Source organism: Hylobates moloch, unplaced genomic scaffold (genome assembly GCF_009828535.3).
Source record: "Hylobates moloch isolate HMO894 unplaced genomic scaffold, HMol_V3 SCAFFOLD_10, whole genome shotgun sequence".
Taxonomy (NCBI): Eukaryota; Metazoa; Chordata; class Mammalia; order Primates; family Hylobatidae; genus Hylobates; species Hylobates moloch.
The window spans coordinates 8,194,324-8,214,252 of NW_026652285.1; the positions used below are offsets into that span (position 1 = coordinate 8,194,324).

The following is a 19,929-nucleotide window of genomic DNA, read 5'->3' on the forward strand; positions in this document are numbered from 1 at the left end:
AAATAAATAAATAAAATAAAATAAAACAAGTGTAAGTGTCAAGTTTAAGACCAGAAGGTCAGTTTCTTTTTCTATTGTTGTTCCAGTTTTAGTATATGTGCTGACTAATCCAGCACAAGAAGGGTCAATTTCTATGTTTATCCCAAAAAGCTTCTATGGGACTATGGGGTCAGTTTCATATATACATACATAAATACATGTATGTGCATATGAATGTGTATATTCCTCACAGTTATATAAATAAATAAAAAGTCTTCACCACCACAACCCCATTAAGATGAGGACACTGACACAGAGCAAGGTTAAATAGTCTCTCCAAGCTAAACTCAAGAAAGTTTGGCATCAGAGTCCATGTTTTTAATAATTATGCTACGTGAATATCAAGAGTTCTGAAGAGAACATTAAGCCAATAAATCCTGCCTCCTGGATTCACGCCATTCTCCTGCCTCAGCCTCCCAAGTAGCTGGGACTACAGGTGCTCGCCACCACGCCCAGCTAATTTTTTCGTATTTTTAGTAGACATAGGGTTTCACCGTGTTAGCCAGGATGGTCTCGATCTCCTGACCTCGTGATCCGCCCACCTTGGGCCCCCAAAGTGCTGGGATTACAGGCGTCAGCCACCGCGCCTGGCCCCTTATCCATGTTTTGATACTACACTGTATAAAACACCAAGTGCTTCCTTTGGACATAAGGTACATCTAAAGCTTATTATAAACTTCTTCTACAAGAAAAGGGGGGACTAATTTGTTTTGGAACCCTCTTTGGTCTATGTCAAAACTCTCTAAATTTAATGACTGATTTTAAGATTCCAAACAATTTGTCAATCTAAAGTACATTACTGGTTGGGCACGGTGGCTCATGCCTGTAATCCCAGCACTTTGGGAGGCTGAGGTAGGTGGACCACCTGAGGTCAGGAGTTCGAGACCAGCCTGGCCAATATGGTAAAACACCGTCTCTACTAAAAATACAAAAATTAGCTGGGCATGGTGGCACACACCTGTAGTCCCAGCTACTCGGGAGGCTGAGGCAAGAGAATCGCTTGAACCCGGGAGGTGGAGGTTGCAGTGAGTTGAGATGGAGCCACTGCACTCCAGCCTGGACGACAGAGTGAGATTCCATCTCAAAAAAATAAAAAAATAGTTTTCTGCCCATGGACACTGCCAAGGAAGCATCGTTAAAGTCTCTCTTCTCCCTGCCGTCATGTATAAGTCAGAGTCTCCTAAGGAGCCCAGACAACTGAGGAAGCTCTTCATTAGACTGTTGAGCTTTGAAACAACCGATGAGAGCCCGAGGAGCCATTTTGAGCAATGGGAATGCTCGCGGACTGTGTGGTCATGAGACCTCCAAACACCAAGTGCTCCAGGGGCTGTGGGTTTGTCACATATGCCACTGTGGAGGAGGTGAATGCAGCCATGAATGCAAGGCCACACAAGGTGGTTGGAAGAGTTGTGGAAACAAAGAGAGCTGTCTCAAGAGAAGATTCTCAAAGACCAGGTGCCTACTTAACTGTGAAAAAGATATTTGTTGGTGGCACTAAAGAAGACACTGAAGAATATCACCTAAGAGGTTTTTTTTTTTTTTTTTTTTTTTTCAGACGGAGTCTTGCTCTGTTGCCCAGGCTGGAGTGCAGTGCTGCGATCTCAGCTCACTGCCACCTCCGCCTCCCGGGTTCAAGCAATTCTCCTGCCTCAGCCCCCCAAGTAGCTGGGACTATAGGCACATACCACCACGCCCAGCTAACTTTTGTATTTTTATTAGAGACGGGGTTTCACCATGTTGGCCAGGATGGTCTCGATCTCTTGACCTCGTGATCTGCCTGCCTCAGCCTCCCAAAGTGCTGGGATTACAGGCATGAGCCACCACGCCCAGCCAAGAGATTATTTTGAACAGTACGAAAAATTTGAAGTGATTGAAATCATGACTGACTGAGGCAGTGGCAAGAAAAGGGGCTTTGCCTCTGTAACGTTTGACAACCATGACTCTGTGGATAAGACTGTCATTCAGAAATACCACACTATGAATGGCCACAACTGTGAAGTTAGGAAAGCCCTGTCAAAGCAAGAAATGGCTAGTGCTTCATCCAGCCAAAGAGGTCAAAGTGGTTCTGGAAACTTTGGTGGTGGTTGTGAGAGTGGTTTCACAGGGAATGACAACTTTGGTCGTGGAGGAAACTTCAGTGATCATGGTGGCTTTGGTGGCAGCTTTGGTGGTGGTGGATATGGTGGCAGTGGGGATGGCTATAATGGATTTGGTAATGATGGAAGCAATTTTGGAGGTGGTGGAAGCTACAATTATTTTGGCAATTAAAACAATCAGTCTTCAAATTTGGGACCCATAAAGGGAGGAAACTTTGAAGGCAGAAGCTCTGGCCCCTATGGGGGTACAGGCCAATACTTTGCCAAACCATGAAACCAAGGTGGCTATGGAGGTTCCAGTAGCAGCAGTAGCTATGGCAGTGGCAGAAGATTTTAATTAGGGAAGAAAGCTTAGCAGGAGAGGAGAGCCAGAAAAGTGACAGGGAAGCTACAGGTTACAATAGATTTGTGAACTCAGCCAAGCACAGCGATGGCAGGGCATAACTGCTACAAAGAAGACATATTTTAGAAAAATACTGGTGTGTGGGCAAAAAACTCAAAGACTGTATTTGTGACTAATTGTGTAACAGGTTATTGTTTCTCTTCTGTGGAAAGTGTAAAGCATTCCAACAAAGGGTTTTAATGTAGATTTTTTTTTGCACCCATGCTGTTCATTGCTAAATATAATACTCTGATCGCGATGCTAAATAAATGTCTTTTTTGTTGTTGTTTTTTGTTTTTTGGAGATGGAATCTTGCTCTGTCACGCAGGCTGGAGTGCAGTGGTGCGATCTCGGCTCACTGCAACCTCCGCCTCCTGGGTTCAAGCGATTCTTCTGCCTCAGCCTCCCAAGTAGCTGGGACTACAGGGGCACACCACCACACCCAGCCAATTTTTGTATTTTTAGTAGAGACAGGGTTTCACCATATTGGCCAGGCCGGTCTCGAATTCCTGACCTGGTGATCCACCTGCCTTGGCCTCCCAAAGTGCTGGGATTACAGGTGTGAGCCACCGTGCCCAGCCATAAATGTCTTTTTTAAGAAATAATAATAATAATTTTTTAAAAATGAAGTACATTGCTTTAGGATCAAATGTGGATACATTCAAAACAATGTACTGAAAATGGGTCTTTATTTTCCAGAAGGTGAACCACTGGGCCACATGATGTAAATTAATTTTTATATAAGAAATGTATCTACCTTAATAATTTGCTTGGATTTGGGGGTACAAAAAAAAAAAACAAAAGAGGCTGGACTTGGTGGTTAACTCCCCTAATGCAACACTTTGAGAGGCTGAGGTGGGAAGATCACTTGAGCCCAGGAGTTCAAGACCAACCTGGGCTGTCACCAATCAGCCTGGGCTGACTCCAACTGTACAAAAAAATTTAAAATTAGCCAGGTGTGGTGGTGTGTGCCTGCGGTCCCAGCTACTAGGAAGGCTGAGGTGGGAGACTGCTTGGGCCCAAGAGGCAGAGGTTGCAGTGAGCCATGATTATGCCACTATACTCCAGCCTGCGAATGCAGGAAGACCCTGTCTCAAAAAAAAAAAAAAGAAAAAAAAGCAAAGGAAACATACTTTGTGAGATTATAATCAACCCCATTATCTTAGAACAATTCCCAAGAGACATTTTTATTTTGGGAGAGAGACCACAGTTGTCTCCCTATACTCACATATACATGAATGAGCCCATACAATAATTTCTGGTTGATCTTACTTAAACACCACTTTCTTTTTTATAATTTTTATTTATTTATTTTTTCTTGAGACAAGATCTCTGTCACCGAGGCTGGAGTGCAGTGGTGTGATCTCAGCTCACTGCAGCCTCAGCCTCCTGGGTGCAAGTGATCCTCCCACCTCAGCCTCCTGAGTAGCTGGAATACAGGCACATGCCACCAAGCCTGGCTAATTGTAAAATTTCTTGTAGAGTTAGGGTTTGCCATGTTGCCCAGGCTGGTCTTGAACTCCTGGGCTCAAGCAATTCTCCTGCCTCAGCCTCCAAAGTGCTGAGATTACAGGTGTGAGCCACCACACCTGAGTGACATATTTCTTTAAAACACTCAGTTATTAATAAAACATGTCCATCTTGTGTCAACTTTAATTGACTGAGAGTGGATGCCTGGAATTCTGTGTTGAGAAGGAATATGAGGCTGAGTCCAGGCTGATCCAGAGTGACTCTGATATCAATTGTATCTACCACAGCTATGGGTAAGCACAGTGGCAGCGTAAGTGCTATACACCATGGCTGAATTAGAGGATACACTTTCTATAAATAAAAAAAAAGATTAATTGTATTTTCGGCCTGGCGAGGTGGCTCATGCCTGTTATCCCAGGACTTTAAGAGGCTGAGGTGGGTGGATCACTTGAGGTCAGGAGTTTGAGACCAACCTGGCCAACATGGTGAAACCCCATCCTTACGAAAAATACAAAAATTAGCCAAGTGTGATGGCAGGCACCTGTAATCCCAGCTACATGGGAGGCTGGGGCAGGAATAATTGCTTGAACCTGGGAGGCAGAGGTTGCAGTGAGCCAGGATTGCATTACTGCACTCCAGCCTGGGCAACAAAAGCGAAAACTCCGTCTCAAAAAAAAAAATGTATTTTCTCCCCTCATGGAAGTTAGAATGAAACTAGGAATATAATATAAGTATGCCAAACCATTTAAACCAAATGAGAACTGGTGGGGAAAAAGCCAAACTAATGAAGGTCATTTTTAATAAAAATAATACCATTTTATTATCCCCTAAATGAAAAATTAACACTCCAGGCTGGGCGCGGTGGCTCAAGCCTGTAATCCCAGCACTTTAGGAGGCCAAGACAGGTGGATCTCGGGGTCAGGAGTTCAAGACCAGGCTGGCCAACATGATGTAACCCCGTCTCTACCAAAAATACAAAAATTAGCCGGGCATAGTGCCAGGCACCTGTAATCCCAGCTACTTGGGAGGCTGAGGCAGGAGAATCGCTTCAATCCTGGAGGCGGAGGTTGCGGTGAACAGAGATCATGCCACTGCACTCCAGCCTGGGCGACAGAGCGAGACTCCATCTCAAAAAAAAAGAAAAGAAAAGAAAAATTGGCTGGGCGCAGTGGCTCACGCCTGTAATCCCAGCACTTTGGGAGGCTGAGGCGGGTGGATCACGAGGTCAGGAGATCGAGACCATCCTGGCTAGGTGAAACCCCGTCTCTACTAAAAATACAAAAAAATGAGCTGGGTGTGGTGGCGGGCGCCTGTAGTCCCAGCTACTCGGGAGGCTGAGGCAGGAGAATGGCGTGAACCCGGGAGGTGGAGCTTGCAGTGAGCTGCGATCGCACCACTGCACTCCAGTCTCGGCGACAGCGAGACTCCATCTCAAAAAAAAAGAAAAATTAACACTCCAAGTCACTCCTCGAATGTTTCAGGAATGAATACCTGGGCCATCAGCTGTTTCATGTAAGGATGAAAGAGGAAGGAAACAGAAATTTGCGTTAAAAGGAAGAAAGCTGGGGCCAGATGTAAAGGAAGTAAGGGACATACCTGGGCAGGAAGAGGAAAAAACATTCTATAAGGAAAGAGAAATCAGTACAAAGAAAAAGAGAAAGTAAAATTTTCCTATCTGAGTGAAGAATATTAAGAAAATTGGCCAGGTGCTGTGGCTCCCGCCTGTAGTCCTAGAACTTTGGGAGGCCGAGGCAGGAGGATCACTTGAGCCCATGAATTTGAGACCAGCCTGGGCAACACAGGAAGACCCCGAGCTACAAAAAATCAAAAAATTAGCCAGGCATGGTGGTGCACGCCTGTGGTCCCAGCTACTTGGGAGGCTGAGGTGGGAGGATCATTTGAGCCCTGGAGGTTGAGTCTGCAGTGAGCCATCATCATGCCACTGCACTCCAGCCTAGGCAACAGAGTGAGACCCTCTGTCTCAAAATAATAATAAAAGTTTAAAATAATATTAATAAAATAATATCCAAAATTTGGAAATAAGCAGAAGAGATGACTGAGTCTTTTCCATGGAATGCAGAATGCTGTTTAGACTCTCTAGGAATTGTCTGATTATTAGGTGTGTGCATCGTAATTTGATTTTCTTTTTTTTTTTTTTGAGAGGGAGTCTCACTCTGTCACCCAGGCTGAAGTGCAGTGGTGCAATCTTAGCTCACTGCAACCTCCGCCTCTCTGGTTCAAGTGATCCTCCTGCTTCAGCTTCCCAAGTAGCTGGGATTACAGGTGTGCACCACCATGCCCGGCTAATTTTTGTATTTTTAGTAGAGACGGGAGTTTAACCATGTTGGCCAGGGTGGTCTCAAACTCCTGGACTCAACAGATCCTCTGGCCTTGGGCTCCCAAAGTACTGGGATTACAGACGTGAGTTATTGCACCTGGCCTGACTTATTTTCTGTTTATATTTGCGCAAGAGACAAGTTTTTAACTTATGAAAATTTTATCTTAACAAGAATTTGTGTAGGAATATAATGATTAGCTAAGAAGCAGGTGAAAAGAGGACCTAGAAGGTTTTGGATTCAATAATAATAGGCAACAGGAGAACAACAAAGAAGAGCCACCATGAAGTTAACAAAAAGCCCACTGGTGTTTTGGCTCTTTTTTTTTTTTTTTTGAGACAGAGTCTTGCTGTGTCACCCAGGCTGGAGTGCAGTAGCACGACCTCAGCTCACTGCAACCTCTGCCTCCCTGGTTCAAGCGATTCTCCTGCCTCAGCCTCCTGAATAACTGGGATTACAGGCGCCTGCCACCATACCTGGCTAAGTTTTGTGTTTTTTTTTTGTTTATTTGTTTGTTTGTTTTTTTAGTAGAGATGGGGTTTCGACATGTTGGCCAGGCTGGTCTCAAACTCCTGGGCTCAAGTGGCTCACCTGCCTCATCCTCCCAAAGTGTTGGGATTACAGGTGTGAGCCCCCGTGCTCAGCCTGTTGGTGTTTTGTTTTGTTTGAGACAGGGTCTCACTCTGTTGCCCAGGCTGAAGTGCAGTGATGCAATATGGGCTCACTGCAACCTTTGCCTCCTGGATTCAAGTGATTCTCATGCCTCAGCCTCCTGAGTAGCCGGGACCACAGGTGTGTGCCACGATGCCCGGCTAATTTTTGTATTTTTAGTAGAGATGGGCTTTTACCATGTTGCCCAGACTACTCTCAAACTCCTGAGCTCAACCAATCCTCCCACCGTGGCCTCCCAAAGTGTTGGGATTACAGGTGTGAGCCACTGCACCTGGCCACAAACAGCCCTTTGTATCCATGGGTTCCACATCTGTGGTTTCTTCATCTGTGGATTCAGCCAACCAAGAACTGAAAATATTTAGGGGCAGGCCGGGCATGGTGGGTCACTTTGGGAGGCCAAGGTGGGCGGATCACTTGAAGTCAAGAGTTCGAGACCAGCCTGGCCAATATGGTGAAACCTAGTCTCTACTAAAAATACAAAAACAGCTGGGCATGGTGGCACACACCTGTAATCTCAGCTACTAGGGAGGCTGAGGCAGGAGAATCACTTGAACCTGGGAGGCAGAAGTTGTACTGAGCTGAGATCGTGCCACTGCACTCCAGCCTGTGTGACAGAGTGAGAATCCACCTCAAAAAAAAAAAAAAATTGGTGGGGGGGAATAAAAGGATGGTTGTGTCTGAACTAAACATGTATAGACTTTTTTCCTTATTATTCCCTAAGTAATAATAGTATAATTACTATTTATATAACAATTGCATTGTATTAAATGTTTTAAGTAATCTAAGATGATTTAAAGCATATGGGTGTGCATAGATTATATGCAAATACTGCATCATTGTATATAAGGGACCTGAGCATCCATGGATTTTGGTGTCCACATGGGGTCCTGGAACCAATTCCCTAGAGATACTAAGGGATGACTGTATCCACTCTTCTCGGATGAGGAAATGGTGACTGAGCATTTATTATTCTCTAAGTTTGTACTTGTGCGTATGTGGGTGACTATGTACGTGTCCCCATTTTCACAGCAATATCTAAAGCTGTAAGATTCATAAAGAAGTAGCAGCTTGCCTGTAAAGAAAGCCTACAGAAGTGGGGAAATCAGTAGAATATGAAAGTTTAGGGAAGAAAGATTCCAGGAGGTGGGAACAACCTATAGCGTAGAATGCTGCAAAAATGTCAAGCAGGATGAGGTTTGAAAAGTGTCCATTCATTCGTTTATTCCATAAATATTTATTGGCCACTTAGTATATGCCAAGAACTATATTAGGCATTAGATACAGTAATAAATAAAGCCAGCCCGGGCGCAGTGGCTCATGCCTGTAATCCTAGCACTTTGGGAGACTGAGGCGGGCAGAACACCTGACATTAGGAGTTGAGACCAGTCTGACCAACATAGCAAAACCCCGTCTCTACTAAAAATGCAAAACTTAGCCAGGAGTGGTGGCGCATGCCCGAATCCCAGCTACTTGGGAAGCTGAGACAGAAAAATCACTTGAACACAGGAGGCAGAGGTTGCAGTGAGCCAAAATCACACCACTGCACTCCAGCCTGGGTCACAAAGTGAGACTCCGTTGCAAAAATTTAAAAATAAAAATAAAGCCGGGCTTGGTGGCTCATGCCTGTAATCCCAGCACTTTGGGAGGCCGAGGTGGGAGGATCACCTGAGGTCAGGAGTTCAAGACCAGCCTGGCCAACATGGTGGAACCCCATCTCTACAAAAATACAAAAATTTGCAGGACATGATGGCAGGTGCCTGTAATCCCAGCCACTAGAGAGGCTGAGGTGGGAGAATTGCTTGAACCTGGGAGGCGGAGGTTGCAGTGAGCTGAGATCGCACCATTGCACTCCAGCCTAGGCGACAGAACAAGATTGTGTCTCAAAAAAAATAAAAATAAATAAATAAATAAGTTTAAAAAATAAAATATAATAGGCCAGGCGCAATGGCTCATGCCTGTAATCCCAGCACTTTGGGAGGCCGAGGCGGGCAGATCACTTGAGGCCAGAAGTTTGAGACCAGCCTGGCCAACATGGAGAAACCTCGTCTCTACTAAAAATACAAAAATTAGCTGGGAGTGGTAGTACACACCTGTAATCCCAGCTACTTGGGAGGCTGAGGCAGGAGAATCACTTGAACCAAGGAGGTGGAGATTGCAGTGAGCCAAGATCATGCCACTACACTCCAGCCGAGGCTACAGAGTGAGACACCATTATACAATACAATACAATACAACAAAACAAACAAAATAAAATAAACAAAATCAAAATTGTCCCTGCTGACATTCAGTATAGTAAAAGAGACATATATTTAATGACTCATTTAAGAAATAAGCTGTATGTGGTGGCTCACACCTGTAATCCTAACATTTTGAGAGGCCAAGATGAGGGGATAGCTTGAGGCCAGGAGTTCAAGAGCAGCCTGGGCAACAAAGCAAGACCCCGTCTCTATAAAAAATAAATTAGTGGGCCAGGCACGGTGGCTCACGCCTGTAATCACAGCACTTTGGGAGGCCGAGGTTGGTGGATCACTTGAGGTCAGGAGTTTGAGATCAGCCTGGGCAACATGGTGAAACCCCGTCTGCACTAAAAATACAAAAAATTAGCCAGGCGTGGTGGCAGGGGCCTGTAATCCCAGCTACTCGGGAGGCTGAGGCAGGAGAATCGCTTGAATCCAGGAGGTGGAGGTTGCAGTGAGCTGAGATTGCAGCATTGTACTCTAACCTGGGCAACAAGAGCAAAACTCCATCTCAAAAAAATAAAAATAAAAATAAAAATAAATTAGTGGATGCAGTAGTGTGCACCTGTAGTCTCAGCTATTCAGGAGGCTGAAGCCAGAGGATCACTTGAGCCTGGGACATTGAGGCTGCAGTGATAGTGCCACTGCATTGCAGCCTGGGCAGAAGAGTGAGACCCTGTCTCAAAAAAAAAAAAAAAAGTATTAACATTTTAAGACTCCAGTGCCAGTCAAGATGGAGTAGTCCACTATAGCTTATTTCTATTGCTGGCTATAACTAAACACTCTGGAATAAATACAAAAAGCAACTACCTGGGCACTCTGAAAAGTAAACAAATGCAGAGTCAAACTTGGAGAAAGGGGCCCACATAGGAGTGAGTTTCCGTGTGTGTGTGTGTGTGTGTGTGTGTGTGTGTGTGTGTGTGATCTGAGGATAGGTACACAGTGAGCCGTGGCAGTGCAGTGTGGACAGCTAAAACTCCCAGAGAAGCCCTGTCTGTGTAGATCAAGGAACTCAGAAAATGAGTCCCTGGGTTTCAGAGCTGTAAGGGTAAAATGTCCATTTCTTCCCTCTCTCTCTTGCTGTGGTAGTGGCATGGGCAACTAACCCTACTTGAGAAGCCACATCATTCTGGCTCTAGGACAGAGGCAGGAAGTTGAGAATAATCCCAGAGAGGAGACCTAGAGAAGCGTTCTCCTACTTCTGTGCATGAACAAGCATCTGTCCAGGGCTCATTCCTGAGGTGCATATACACAGAATACCCCAAAGCAGCACAGCAAAAGCCTCGAAAACTGAACAGCAACATAAGGCACAAGTCCAAGTCTAACCCCCAAAGGGCACAGATAGACGTAGGATGATCTAAAGCAGCACAGGACAGGCTTTGAAAACTGTCTCGACATTGGAATCCACAGGGAGAAAAAAAGGCAAGACAGACCTTGCAGTCTCAATCCAACCAGGATGACTGAATGCTGAAAACAACAACTAAAATCAGCATTCTCTGGAGGACTTTAATAGGACCCAGAGAGTCACAAAGGAATATTCAAACTGTTCAGGATACAAACTGGTATTATTCAACATACAAAGAGTCATGAAACAAGTGACCATTCTCAAGCGAAAAAGATAATCAACAGATACCAATGCCAAGATGATGGAATTATCAAAGACTTTAAGACAGCTATTATCATCATGCTCTATAAGATAAAAGTGAACATGCTTGAAGTAAATGTTAAGATATAAGTTCTCAACAGAAGAAAAAACTATGAAAAGGAACCAAACAGAAAGTTTACAGCTGAAAAATATATCTGAAATAAAAAATTTCACTAGAAGGTATCAATAATAGGATAAAGATTACCAATAGAGGAAAGAGTCAGTGAAGATGGATCAAGAGAAATCGTCCAGGCCAGGCATGGTGGCTCATGCCTGTAATCCCAGCGCTTTGGGAGGCCAAGGTGGGTGGATCACCTGAGGTCAGGTGTTCGAGACCAGCCTGGTCAACATGTTGAAACCCTGTCTCGCTCTTTTCCTTGGCGCTGCCATCTCCTCCTCGGCATCATGGCCACCCTCAGACCCCTTGTGAAGCCCAAGATCGTCAAAAAGAGAACCAAGAAGTTCATCCGGCACCAGTCAGACCAATATGTCAAAATTAAGCATAACTGGCGGAAACCCAGAGGCACTGACAACAGGGTTCATAGAAGATTCAAGGGCCAGATCTTGATGCCCAACATTGGTTATGGGAGCAACAAAAAAACAAAGCACATGCTGCCCAGTGGCTTCCGGAAGTTCCTGGTCCACAACGTCAAGGAGCTGGAAGTGCTGCTGATATGCAACAAATCTTACTGCGCTGAGATCGCTCACAATGTTTCCTCCAAGAACCGCAAAGCCACCGTGGAAAGAGCTGCCCAACTGGCCATCAGAGTCACCAACCCCAATGCCAGGCTGTGCAGCAAAGAAAATGAGTAGACAGCTCGTGTGCATGTTTTCTGTTTAAATAAAAGTAAAAACTGCCAAAAAAAAAAGAAAAAAAAAGAAACCCTGTCTCTACTAAAAATACAAAAATTAGCCGGGCATGGTGGTGGGCACCTGTAATCCCAGCTACTCAGGAGGCTGAGGCAGAAGAATCACTTGCACCTGGGAGGCGGAGGTTGCGATGAGCCAAGATTGTGCCGTTGCACTCCAGCCTGGGCAACAAGAGCGAAACTCCATCTCAAAAAAAAAAAAAAAGAGAGAGAAATTGTCCAATCTGAAGAACAGAGAAAAAAAAGATTAAAAAGAAAATGAACAGAGAGCCTCAGGAACATGTGGGGCAATATTAGATGGTCTAATGTTCACATAATTGGAGTTCTAGAAGGAGAGGTGTATTTGTTTCCTGTAAATGCTGCACCAAGTAATCACAAACTTAGTAGCTGAAAAGAACAGAAATTTATTCTTTCTCAGTTCTATAGGCCAGAAGTCTAAAATCAAAGTGTTGGCAGGGTTGCATTGCCTCTGGAGGCTGTAGGGGAGAATCCATTCCTTGCCTTCTTCCAGCTCCTGGCAGCTATCAGCATTCCTTGGCTTATGGCCATTTATCTCTCTGCTCCATCTTCACATGGCTTTCTTTTCTGTGTCTATATTGCCTCTTTTGCCTCTCTCTTATAAGGACACTTGGGATGGTATTCAGGACCCACCTGAAAAATCCAAGGTAACTGACTCCTCTCAAAATCCTTAATTACATCAGCAAAGACCCTTTTTCCAAATAAAATAATATTTATGAGTTTCAGGAATTAAAACTTGACATCTTTGGGTGGCTATTATTCAGATACTACAACAGAGAGAGATACCTACAGAAAAAAATACATTACATATAGGGGAACAATGATTTGAGTGACGTGGATTTATTAGAAACCTTGAGGAATAGAAACAGTGGAATATCTTTTTTTTTTTTTAATTGAGACGGAGTCTTGTTCTGTCACCCAGGCTGAAGTGCAGTGGCATGATATCGGCTCATTGCATCCTGGGTTCAAGCAATTCTCCTACCTCTGCCTCCAGAGTAGCTGGGATTACAGGCGCATGCTACCATGCCCAGCTAATTTTCTTATTTTTAGTAGAGATGGGGTTTCACCATGTTGGCCAGGCTGGTCTAGAACTCCTGACCTCAAGTGATCCACCCATCTCAGCCTCCCAAAATGCTGGGGTTACAGGTGTGAGCCACCGTGCCCGGCATGGAATATCTTTAAATTGCTAAAACAAACTGTCTATCTGGAATTAGATATCAATGAAAATATCCTTCATTAATGAAGAGAAAACTAAAGATATTCTCAAATGAAGGAAAACTAAGATAATTCATTGGCAGCAGACCTGTACTAATAGAAAATACCAAAGGTGCCAGGCACAGTAGCTCACGTCTGTAATCCCAGCACTTTGGCAGTTTGAGAGGCCAAGGCGGCAACCACACCTGGCTAATTTTGTATTTTTAGTAGAGATGGGGTTTCACCATGTTGGCCAGGCTTGGCTGAGTGTGGTGACTCATGGCTGTAATCCCAGCACTTTGGGAGATCAAGGTGGGAGGATCACTTGAGCACAGGAGTTCAAGACCAGCCTGGGCAACATAGTGATATCCCATCTGTACAAAAAATTTTAGAACTCAGCTGGGTATGGCAGCGTGCACATGTAGTCCCAGAAACTTGGGAGGCTGAGGAGGGAGGCTCACTTGAGCTTGGGAGTTCAAGGCTGCAGTGATTCCCAGACTACAACACTGCACTCCAGCCCGGGTGATAGAGCAAGACTCTGTCTCAAAATAAATTCATCGAATTAAAGTAAACGATATGCTTATATTAGAAAATAAATAAGACTAAAATAAATGAAACCAAATTGTGTTGAAAATACCAATAAAATAGATAAACTTGTAGTGATACTGACCAAGAAAAAAACAAAGATGACACAGATTACCGATACGAGCAATGAAAGTGCTAATGTCAATACAGAGCCTACAGATGTTAAACGGCTAATAAGAGAATATTATGAACAACTTTATGCCAATTCCTTCAAGCTGACTTAAGAAGAAATATATAACCTGAATAATTCTATAGTGATTAAAGAAACTGGAATTTGTAGTTTACAACTTTTCCATAAAAAAAAAAAATTCTAGGCCAGATGGCCTCACTGGCAAATTCTATCAAACATTTAAGTAAGAAATGATACCAATTCGACACAATCTCTTCTGCAAACAGGAAACATTTTCCAATTCAGGCCAGCATCATCCTGACATCAAGAACAGTTAAAGACATTGTAAGAAACAGTATCTCCCATAAACAGAGATGCAAAAATCTTCCACGAAATATTAGTAAAGTGAATGCAATATATAAAAAGAGTAATACACTACAACTCAGTGGGATTTATCCTTGAAATGCAAGGCTGGCTTAACATTTAAAAATCAATTGATAGGCTGGGCATAGTGGCTCACGCCTGTAATCCCAGCACTTTGGGAGGCCGAGGCGGGTACATTACCAGAGGTCAGAAGTTCGAGACCAGCCTGGCCAACATGGTGAAACCCTGTCTCTATTAAAAATACAAAAATTAGCCAGGCATGGTGACACACACCTGTAATCCCAGCTACTCGAGAGGCTGAGGCAGGAGAATTGCTTGAGCCTGGGAGATGGAGGTTGTGGTGAGCCGAGATCGTGCCACTGCACTCCAGCCTGGCGGACAGAGCAAGACTCTGTCTCAAAAAAACAAAAAACAAACAAACAAAAAATCAATTGATAAATTTCACCATATTGCCAGGCGCAGTGGCTCAGGCCTGTAATCCCAGCACTTTGGGAGGTCAAGGAAGTCAGATTGCTCGAGGCCAGGAGTTTGAGACCAGTCTGGTCAACATGGAGAAACCCTGTTTCTACTAAAAATACAAAAATTAGCCAGGTGTGGTGGTGCGTGCCTGTAATCCCAGCTACTCGGGAGGCTGAGGCATGAGAATCGCTTGAACCTGGGAGGCAGAGGTTGCAGTGAGCCAAGATTGCACCACTGCACTCCAGCCTGGGCAACAGAGGGAGACTCTATCTCCAAAAAAAAAAAAAAGACAAAAGAAAATTTCACCATATCAACAGGCTAAATAAGAAAAATTGTATGATTTTTTAATAAAGGCAGAAAAAGATTTGTCAAAATTCAGTATCCACTCATGATAAAAATTCTTAGCAGACTAGGAGTAGAAGGGAATTAATTTACTTGACCTGATAGATGACATCTACAAAAAAAACTAGAGGCCGAGCACGGTGGCTCACACTTGTAATTCCAGCACTTTGGGAAGCCAAGGCAGGCGGATCACCTGAACTCAGGAGGTCGAGACCAGCCTGGCCAACATGGTGAAACCCCATCTCTACTAAAAATACAAAATTAGCCAGGTGTGGTTGCCGACACCTGTAATCCCAGCTACTGGGGAGGCTGAGGCTGGAGAATCGCTTGAAACTGGGAGGTGGAAATTGCAGTGAGCCGAGATCACACCAATGCACTTCTAGCCTGGGTGACAGAGAAAGACTCCAGCTCAAAAAAAAGAAACAAACAGGCCAGGCGCGGTGGCTCACGCCTGTAATCTCAGCACTTTGGGAGGCCAAGGCGGGTGGATCACCTGAGGTCAAGAGTTTGAGACCAGCCTAGCCAACATGGAGAAACCCCGTCTCTATTAAAAATACAAAAAAATTAGCCGGGCGTGGTGGCAGGTGCTTGTAATCCCAGCTACTCAGGAGGCTGAGGCAGGAGAATCGCTAGAACCCTGGGGGCAAAGGTTGCAGTGAGCTGAGATGGCACAACTGCACTCCAGCCTAGGCGACAGAGTGAGACTCTGTCTCAAAAAAAAAAAAAAGAGGAAAAAAACAAACAAATGAGCAAAACTTACAGCTGACATACTTAATGGTAAAAGGCTGAATGTATTCCCCTTAAAATCAGGGAGCACGGCACGGATGTCTACTGTCACCATTCCTATTTAATTTATTCATAACATCACATTGGCAGTTACAGTTAATACAATAAAGCAAGAAATAAAAGGCATAGGCATCAGAAAGGAAGAAGCTGTTTCTATTTGTAGACAATACTGTCTACAAAGAATCTACAAAAAAAGGCTCTGAAAACGCATAAATGAGGAATGGGCAATGTTATTCAAAGCCACAGCTTTTACTTCAAATTTTCTGTCTCCAGATCCTTATACCAAATTGCCAACTGGATATTTTCACCTGTGTGTTTCCCAGGAACTCCTAAGACTCAGTATTTCCAAGCCAAATTTATTGATATCTCTCCAAACTTAGTCTTTCAAAAAAATTCCCTATTCATCTGGTAATGCCATCAATTTACTTATTCTAATATAGCTTCCTAATATTGATTTATCCATCTATCCATGCTAAAAAATGAAGACTTGTCTTAGACTATTCCTCTTACCTGCCCCATATGCTTGGTCAGTTAGGCTACCAGTTAATCTTGTTATGAAACCAACTGCCCCACACCTAAAGGCTTAAAAGAAAATAATCTACAGGCCGGGCGCGGTGGCTCATGCCTATAATCGCAGCACTTTGGGAGGCCAAGGCTGGCAGATCACGAGGGCAGGAGTTCGAGACTAGCCTAGCCAACATGGTGAAACTCCGTCTCTACTAAAATACAAAAATTAGCTGGGCATGGTGGCAGGCGCCTACAGTCCCAGCTACTTGGGAGACTGAGGCAGGAAAATAGCTTGAACCCAGGAGGCAGAGGTTGCAGTGAGCCAAGATCATGCCACCGCACTCCAGCCTGGGTGACAGAGTGAGACTCCGTCTCAAAAAAAAAGAAAGAAAAGAATCTATATTTCCCATAATTCTATGTGTAGACTGGCTCACTCTAGGATGGCCTCACACATATGTTTGGGGCTTCAACTGAGAATGTTGAGACAACTGGGAAGGCTGGTAGAGCTAGGGACACTCTCGAAGTGGTCTCATCTTCTAGGAGGCTAGCCTTGATTTAATCAAATTGTGGCAAAGGGTTGCCAGCAGTAAGAGTGTGAATCCCAATGCAGAAGAATTTTTCAAGTCTCTACTAACATTATAATTGCTATTGTCCCAAGGGCCAAAGCAAATCACTTCAATCAGTCTGCGAGGAGACTACCCAAGGATATGGACATTGGTAGGTGTGAAAAATTGGTGTGGGTAGTAGAGGGGGCGACAGAGCTTAACTCCAACAGTCTAGGACACTTAACCCTACTGATTCTATTTCATAACCTCTCCAATCTCATTCTTCTTCTTGAATCCCACTTCACTGACAAGTTCAAGACCTCATCTTGTTCCTGAACTACTTATAATAGTCTCCTAATGGAGCTTGCACTGCTACTATTAGCATATGAATTTTCTGAAAAACACAAATCCAGTCACACAATTCTGTTGCTTAAAACTCAATAGCTTCCCTTTGGCCATTAGAATAAACTAAGTGAGGCCCACAAACTCATTTTCTAGCTCATACTTACCTGACTTATCTCTTACTACTCTATGCACTCTACTCTTCCAAATATGAAAAACAGTCCTTAAAGGACCATGGTATTTCAATACCACCATTTCCCATATAATGTTTCTATCTGCAATGCCCTATTACTGCTTGTGTCCTGGTAAATACCAACTTATTCTTAAGATTTCATCCAGGAGGCTGAGGCATTAGAATCACTTGAACCCAGGAGGCAGAGGTTGCAGTGAGCCAAGATTGCACCACTGTACTCCAGCCCGGGCAACAGAGCATAACTCTATCAAAAAAAAAAAAGATTTCATCTTAAATATCACAAATTTAATAAAAGATTTCTTCCCTGACAAAGTCAAATGCTTCTACCTTTTGCTTCCATTGCATTTCACAGAACCTTCAATTACAGTGTTTTCTCCAAAATACTGTAATTATTTGTTTGCAGGTCTAACCATTTCCATCACCATGAGATGGAAACTTTTCTTTTTTTTTTTTTTTTTTTTTTGAGATGGAGTCTTGCTCTGTCGCCCAGGATGGAGTGCAGTGGCATGATATTGGCTCACTGCAACCTCTGCCTCGGGTTCAAGCAATTCTCCTGCCTCAGCCTCCTGAGCAGCTGCATTACAGGCGCATGCCACCGTGCCTCGCTAATTTTTGTATTTTTATTAGAGACGGGGTTCCGCCATGTTGGCCAGGCTGGTCTTGAACTCCTGACCTCAGGTGATCCGCCTGCCTCACCCTCCCAAAGTGCTGGGATTACAGGCGTGAGCCACTATGCTTGGCCCTAATTTTTATATTTTTAGCAGAAATGGAGTTTCACCATGTTGGCCAGGTTGGTCTTGAACTGCTGACCTCAAGTGATCTACCTGCTTTGGCCTCCCAAAGTGCTGAGATTACAGCTGTGAGCCATCATGCCTGGCCCGAGACTCTTTATTATGTCTCTCTCTCCAACATCTAGTATTATTCTTAACACTCAGTAAGTACTTGGCAAATGCTTTTTGAATTAACCAATTAAAATTAAAATGTCTATTTCCAACAGTCCAGATGCCAGTGAAAAGAAAATTTATCAGATAACAGCCTGTCACCAGGTCAAATCTTCTCATCAATTCAGTACTTTCTTTCTTCAAATATGTCACTTTTCAGTCAAGTTACTTGGGTGAAATGCAGCTCCAAGTGCACTAATAAACTTTCAATATGGACTAATATACCTGCAGTGTTATGAGTATGTTAAAAGGAGAATTATTATTATTATTTTTTTTGCGACAGGGTCTCACTCTGACCCCAGACTGGAGCAATAACAGCTCATTGCAGCCTTAATCTCTCTGGCTCAAGGGATTCTCCCACCTCAGCCTCCTGAGTAGCTGGGACTACAGGCCCTTGCCACCATGCCCAGCTAATTTTAACATTTTTTTCTAGAGACAGGGTCTCTCTATGTTGTCCAGACTGCTCTCGATCTCTTGGGCTCAAGCGATCTTCTCACCTCAGCCTCCCAAAGTGCTAGGATTATAGGAATGAACCATGGTGTCTGGCCAAGATAAGAATTTAAACACTACATTTGGTATTCTAAATTTACAAATGTACCAAACGTACTAAAATTATCAGTGTACTAATACATATTGGTGCTCCATTGTGGCTGTGGCTGAATTATGTTATACTCTTTTTTTTTTCCTGTTTCCTAAATTTTCACACATTTTGAAGTTTAAAAATATCCACAACATAGTTGAAATGTTAGAATACTTACACAAATCTCCTCGGAAAATTCACTATAGTCTGGAGCCTGGCTCTCACCCTTACTGACCCAGAGATCTGTCAGAAAGATTTAAATTAGTAAGCACAGAGAGACTTAAGTATGGCTTCCACCACCGCCGACCACCCCTAACCCCACCCCCAAGAAAGAAAGGAAAGCCAATGTGGTGTTTTGTTTTGTTTTCAGTGTGGTTTTTTTGAGATGGGGGTCTCCCTCTGCCGCCCAGGCTGGAGTGCAGTGGCACGATTTCAGCTCACTGCAACCTCCACCACCTGGGTTCAAGGGATTCTCCTGCCTCAGCCTCCCGAGTAGCTAGGATTACGGGCGCCCGCCACCAAGCCCGGGTGATTTTTGTATTTTTGTATTTTTAGTAGAGACAGGGTTTCGCCATGTTGGCCAGGCTGGTCTCTACCTCCTGAGCTCAACTGACCCGCCCGCCTCGGCCTCCCAAAATACTGGGATTACAGTATTACAGGTGTAAGCCACTGCGCCCGACCTAAACTTCGTTTTCTTAATAATCCTTTAATTTTAGAACAGTTTTAGATTAACATAATTATTGTGAGGGCAGTAGGGTCCTCTATACCCCACACAAGACAGGTTTTTCAACTCTTAACTTCTACTTCCACCCCACGCAGACTCTCCGCACCTCTCGCCTCTCATCTCGGGTTCTGGCAAGGCCTGATCCTCACAGCCCAACTTCACGATCGTGAGGAAAGCTCAGCTCAGACCAAACGTCACCGCCCAGACAGACACAACTGGGTCAGGCGTCAAGCTCGCGGACATCCGAGCCCGGAAACCCTAACACTCCTCCAGGGTAGGTTCTCGAAGCCTGAACATTTTTAACCTCAAAACGCCCAGGATCTCGGAGGCGTGTGGTGGATGCCACATAAATACATAACACGTAACAACGACTTATTATTTAGCGCCAGGCCTGCAGGCCGTTCTCAGGCGCAGCTCGCTTGTCCTCGCAGCCAACAGATCCCGGCCGCCGCGAGCTCTCCTCTCGGCGCGGCG

General features: G+C 44.3%; 1 protein-coding gene, 1 long non-coding RNA gene and 1 pseudogene across 2 annotated transcripts; 2 read left to right on the top strand and 1 right to left on the bottom strand.

Moving 5' to 3' along the window:
• The first annotated feature begins 1,200 nt into the window (after positions 1-1,200).
• On the top strand, positions 1,201-2,472 carry LOC116474445 (heterogeneous nuclear ribonucleoprotein A1-like; annotated as a pseudogene).
• An 8,801-nt stretch (positions 2,473-11,273) lies between these two features.
• LOC116474446 (large ribosomal subunit protein eL32-like) lies at positions 11,274-11,690 on the top strand. Its single transcript, XM_032761049.2, has one exon. It carries the CDS (start codon positions 11,283-11,285, stop codon positions 11,688-11,690), a length of 408 nt encoding a protein of 135 aa, XP_032616940.1. The 5' UTR covers positions 11,274-11,282.
• Positions 11,691-12,203: 513 nt separating this feature from the next.
• Positions 12,204-19,882, bottom strand: LOC116474448 (uncharacterized). The gene is made up of 3 exons (XR_004249688.2): positions 19,562-19,882; positions 18,910-18,974; positions 12,204-12,397 (listed from the first exon to the last, which is right to left on the bottom strand). It is a non-coding gene; the product is annotated as an uncharacterized LOC116474448 (long non-coding RNA).
• Positions 19,883-19,929: the final 47 nt, after the last annotated feature.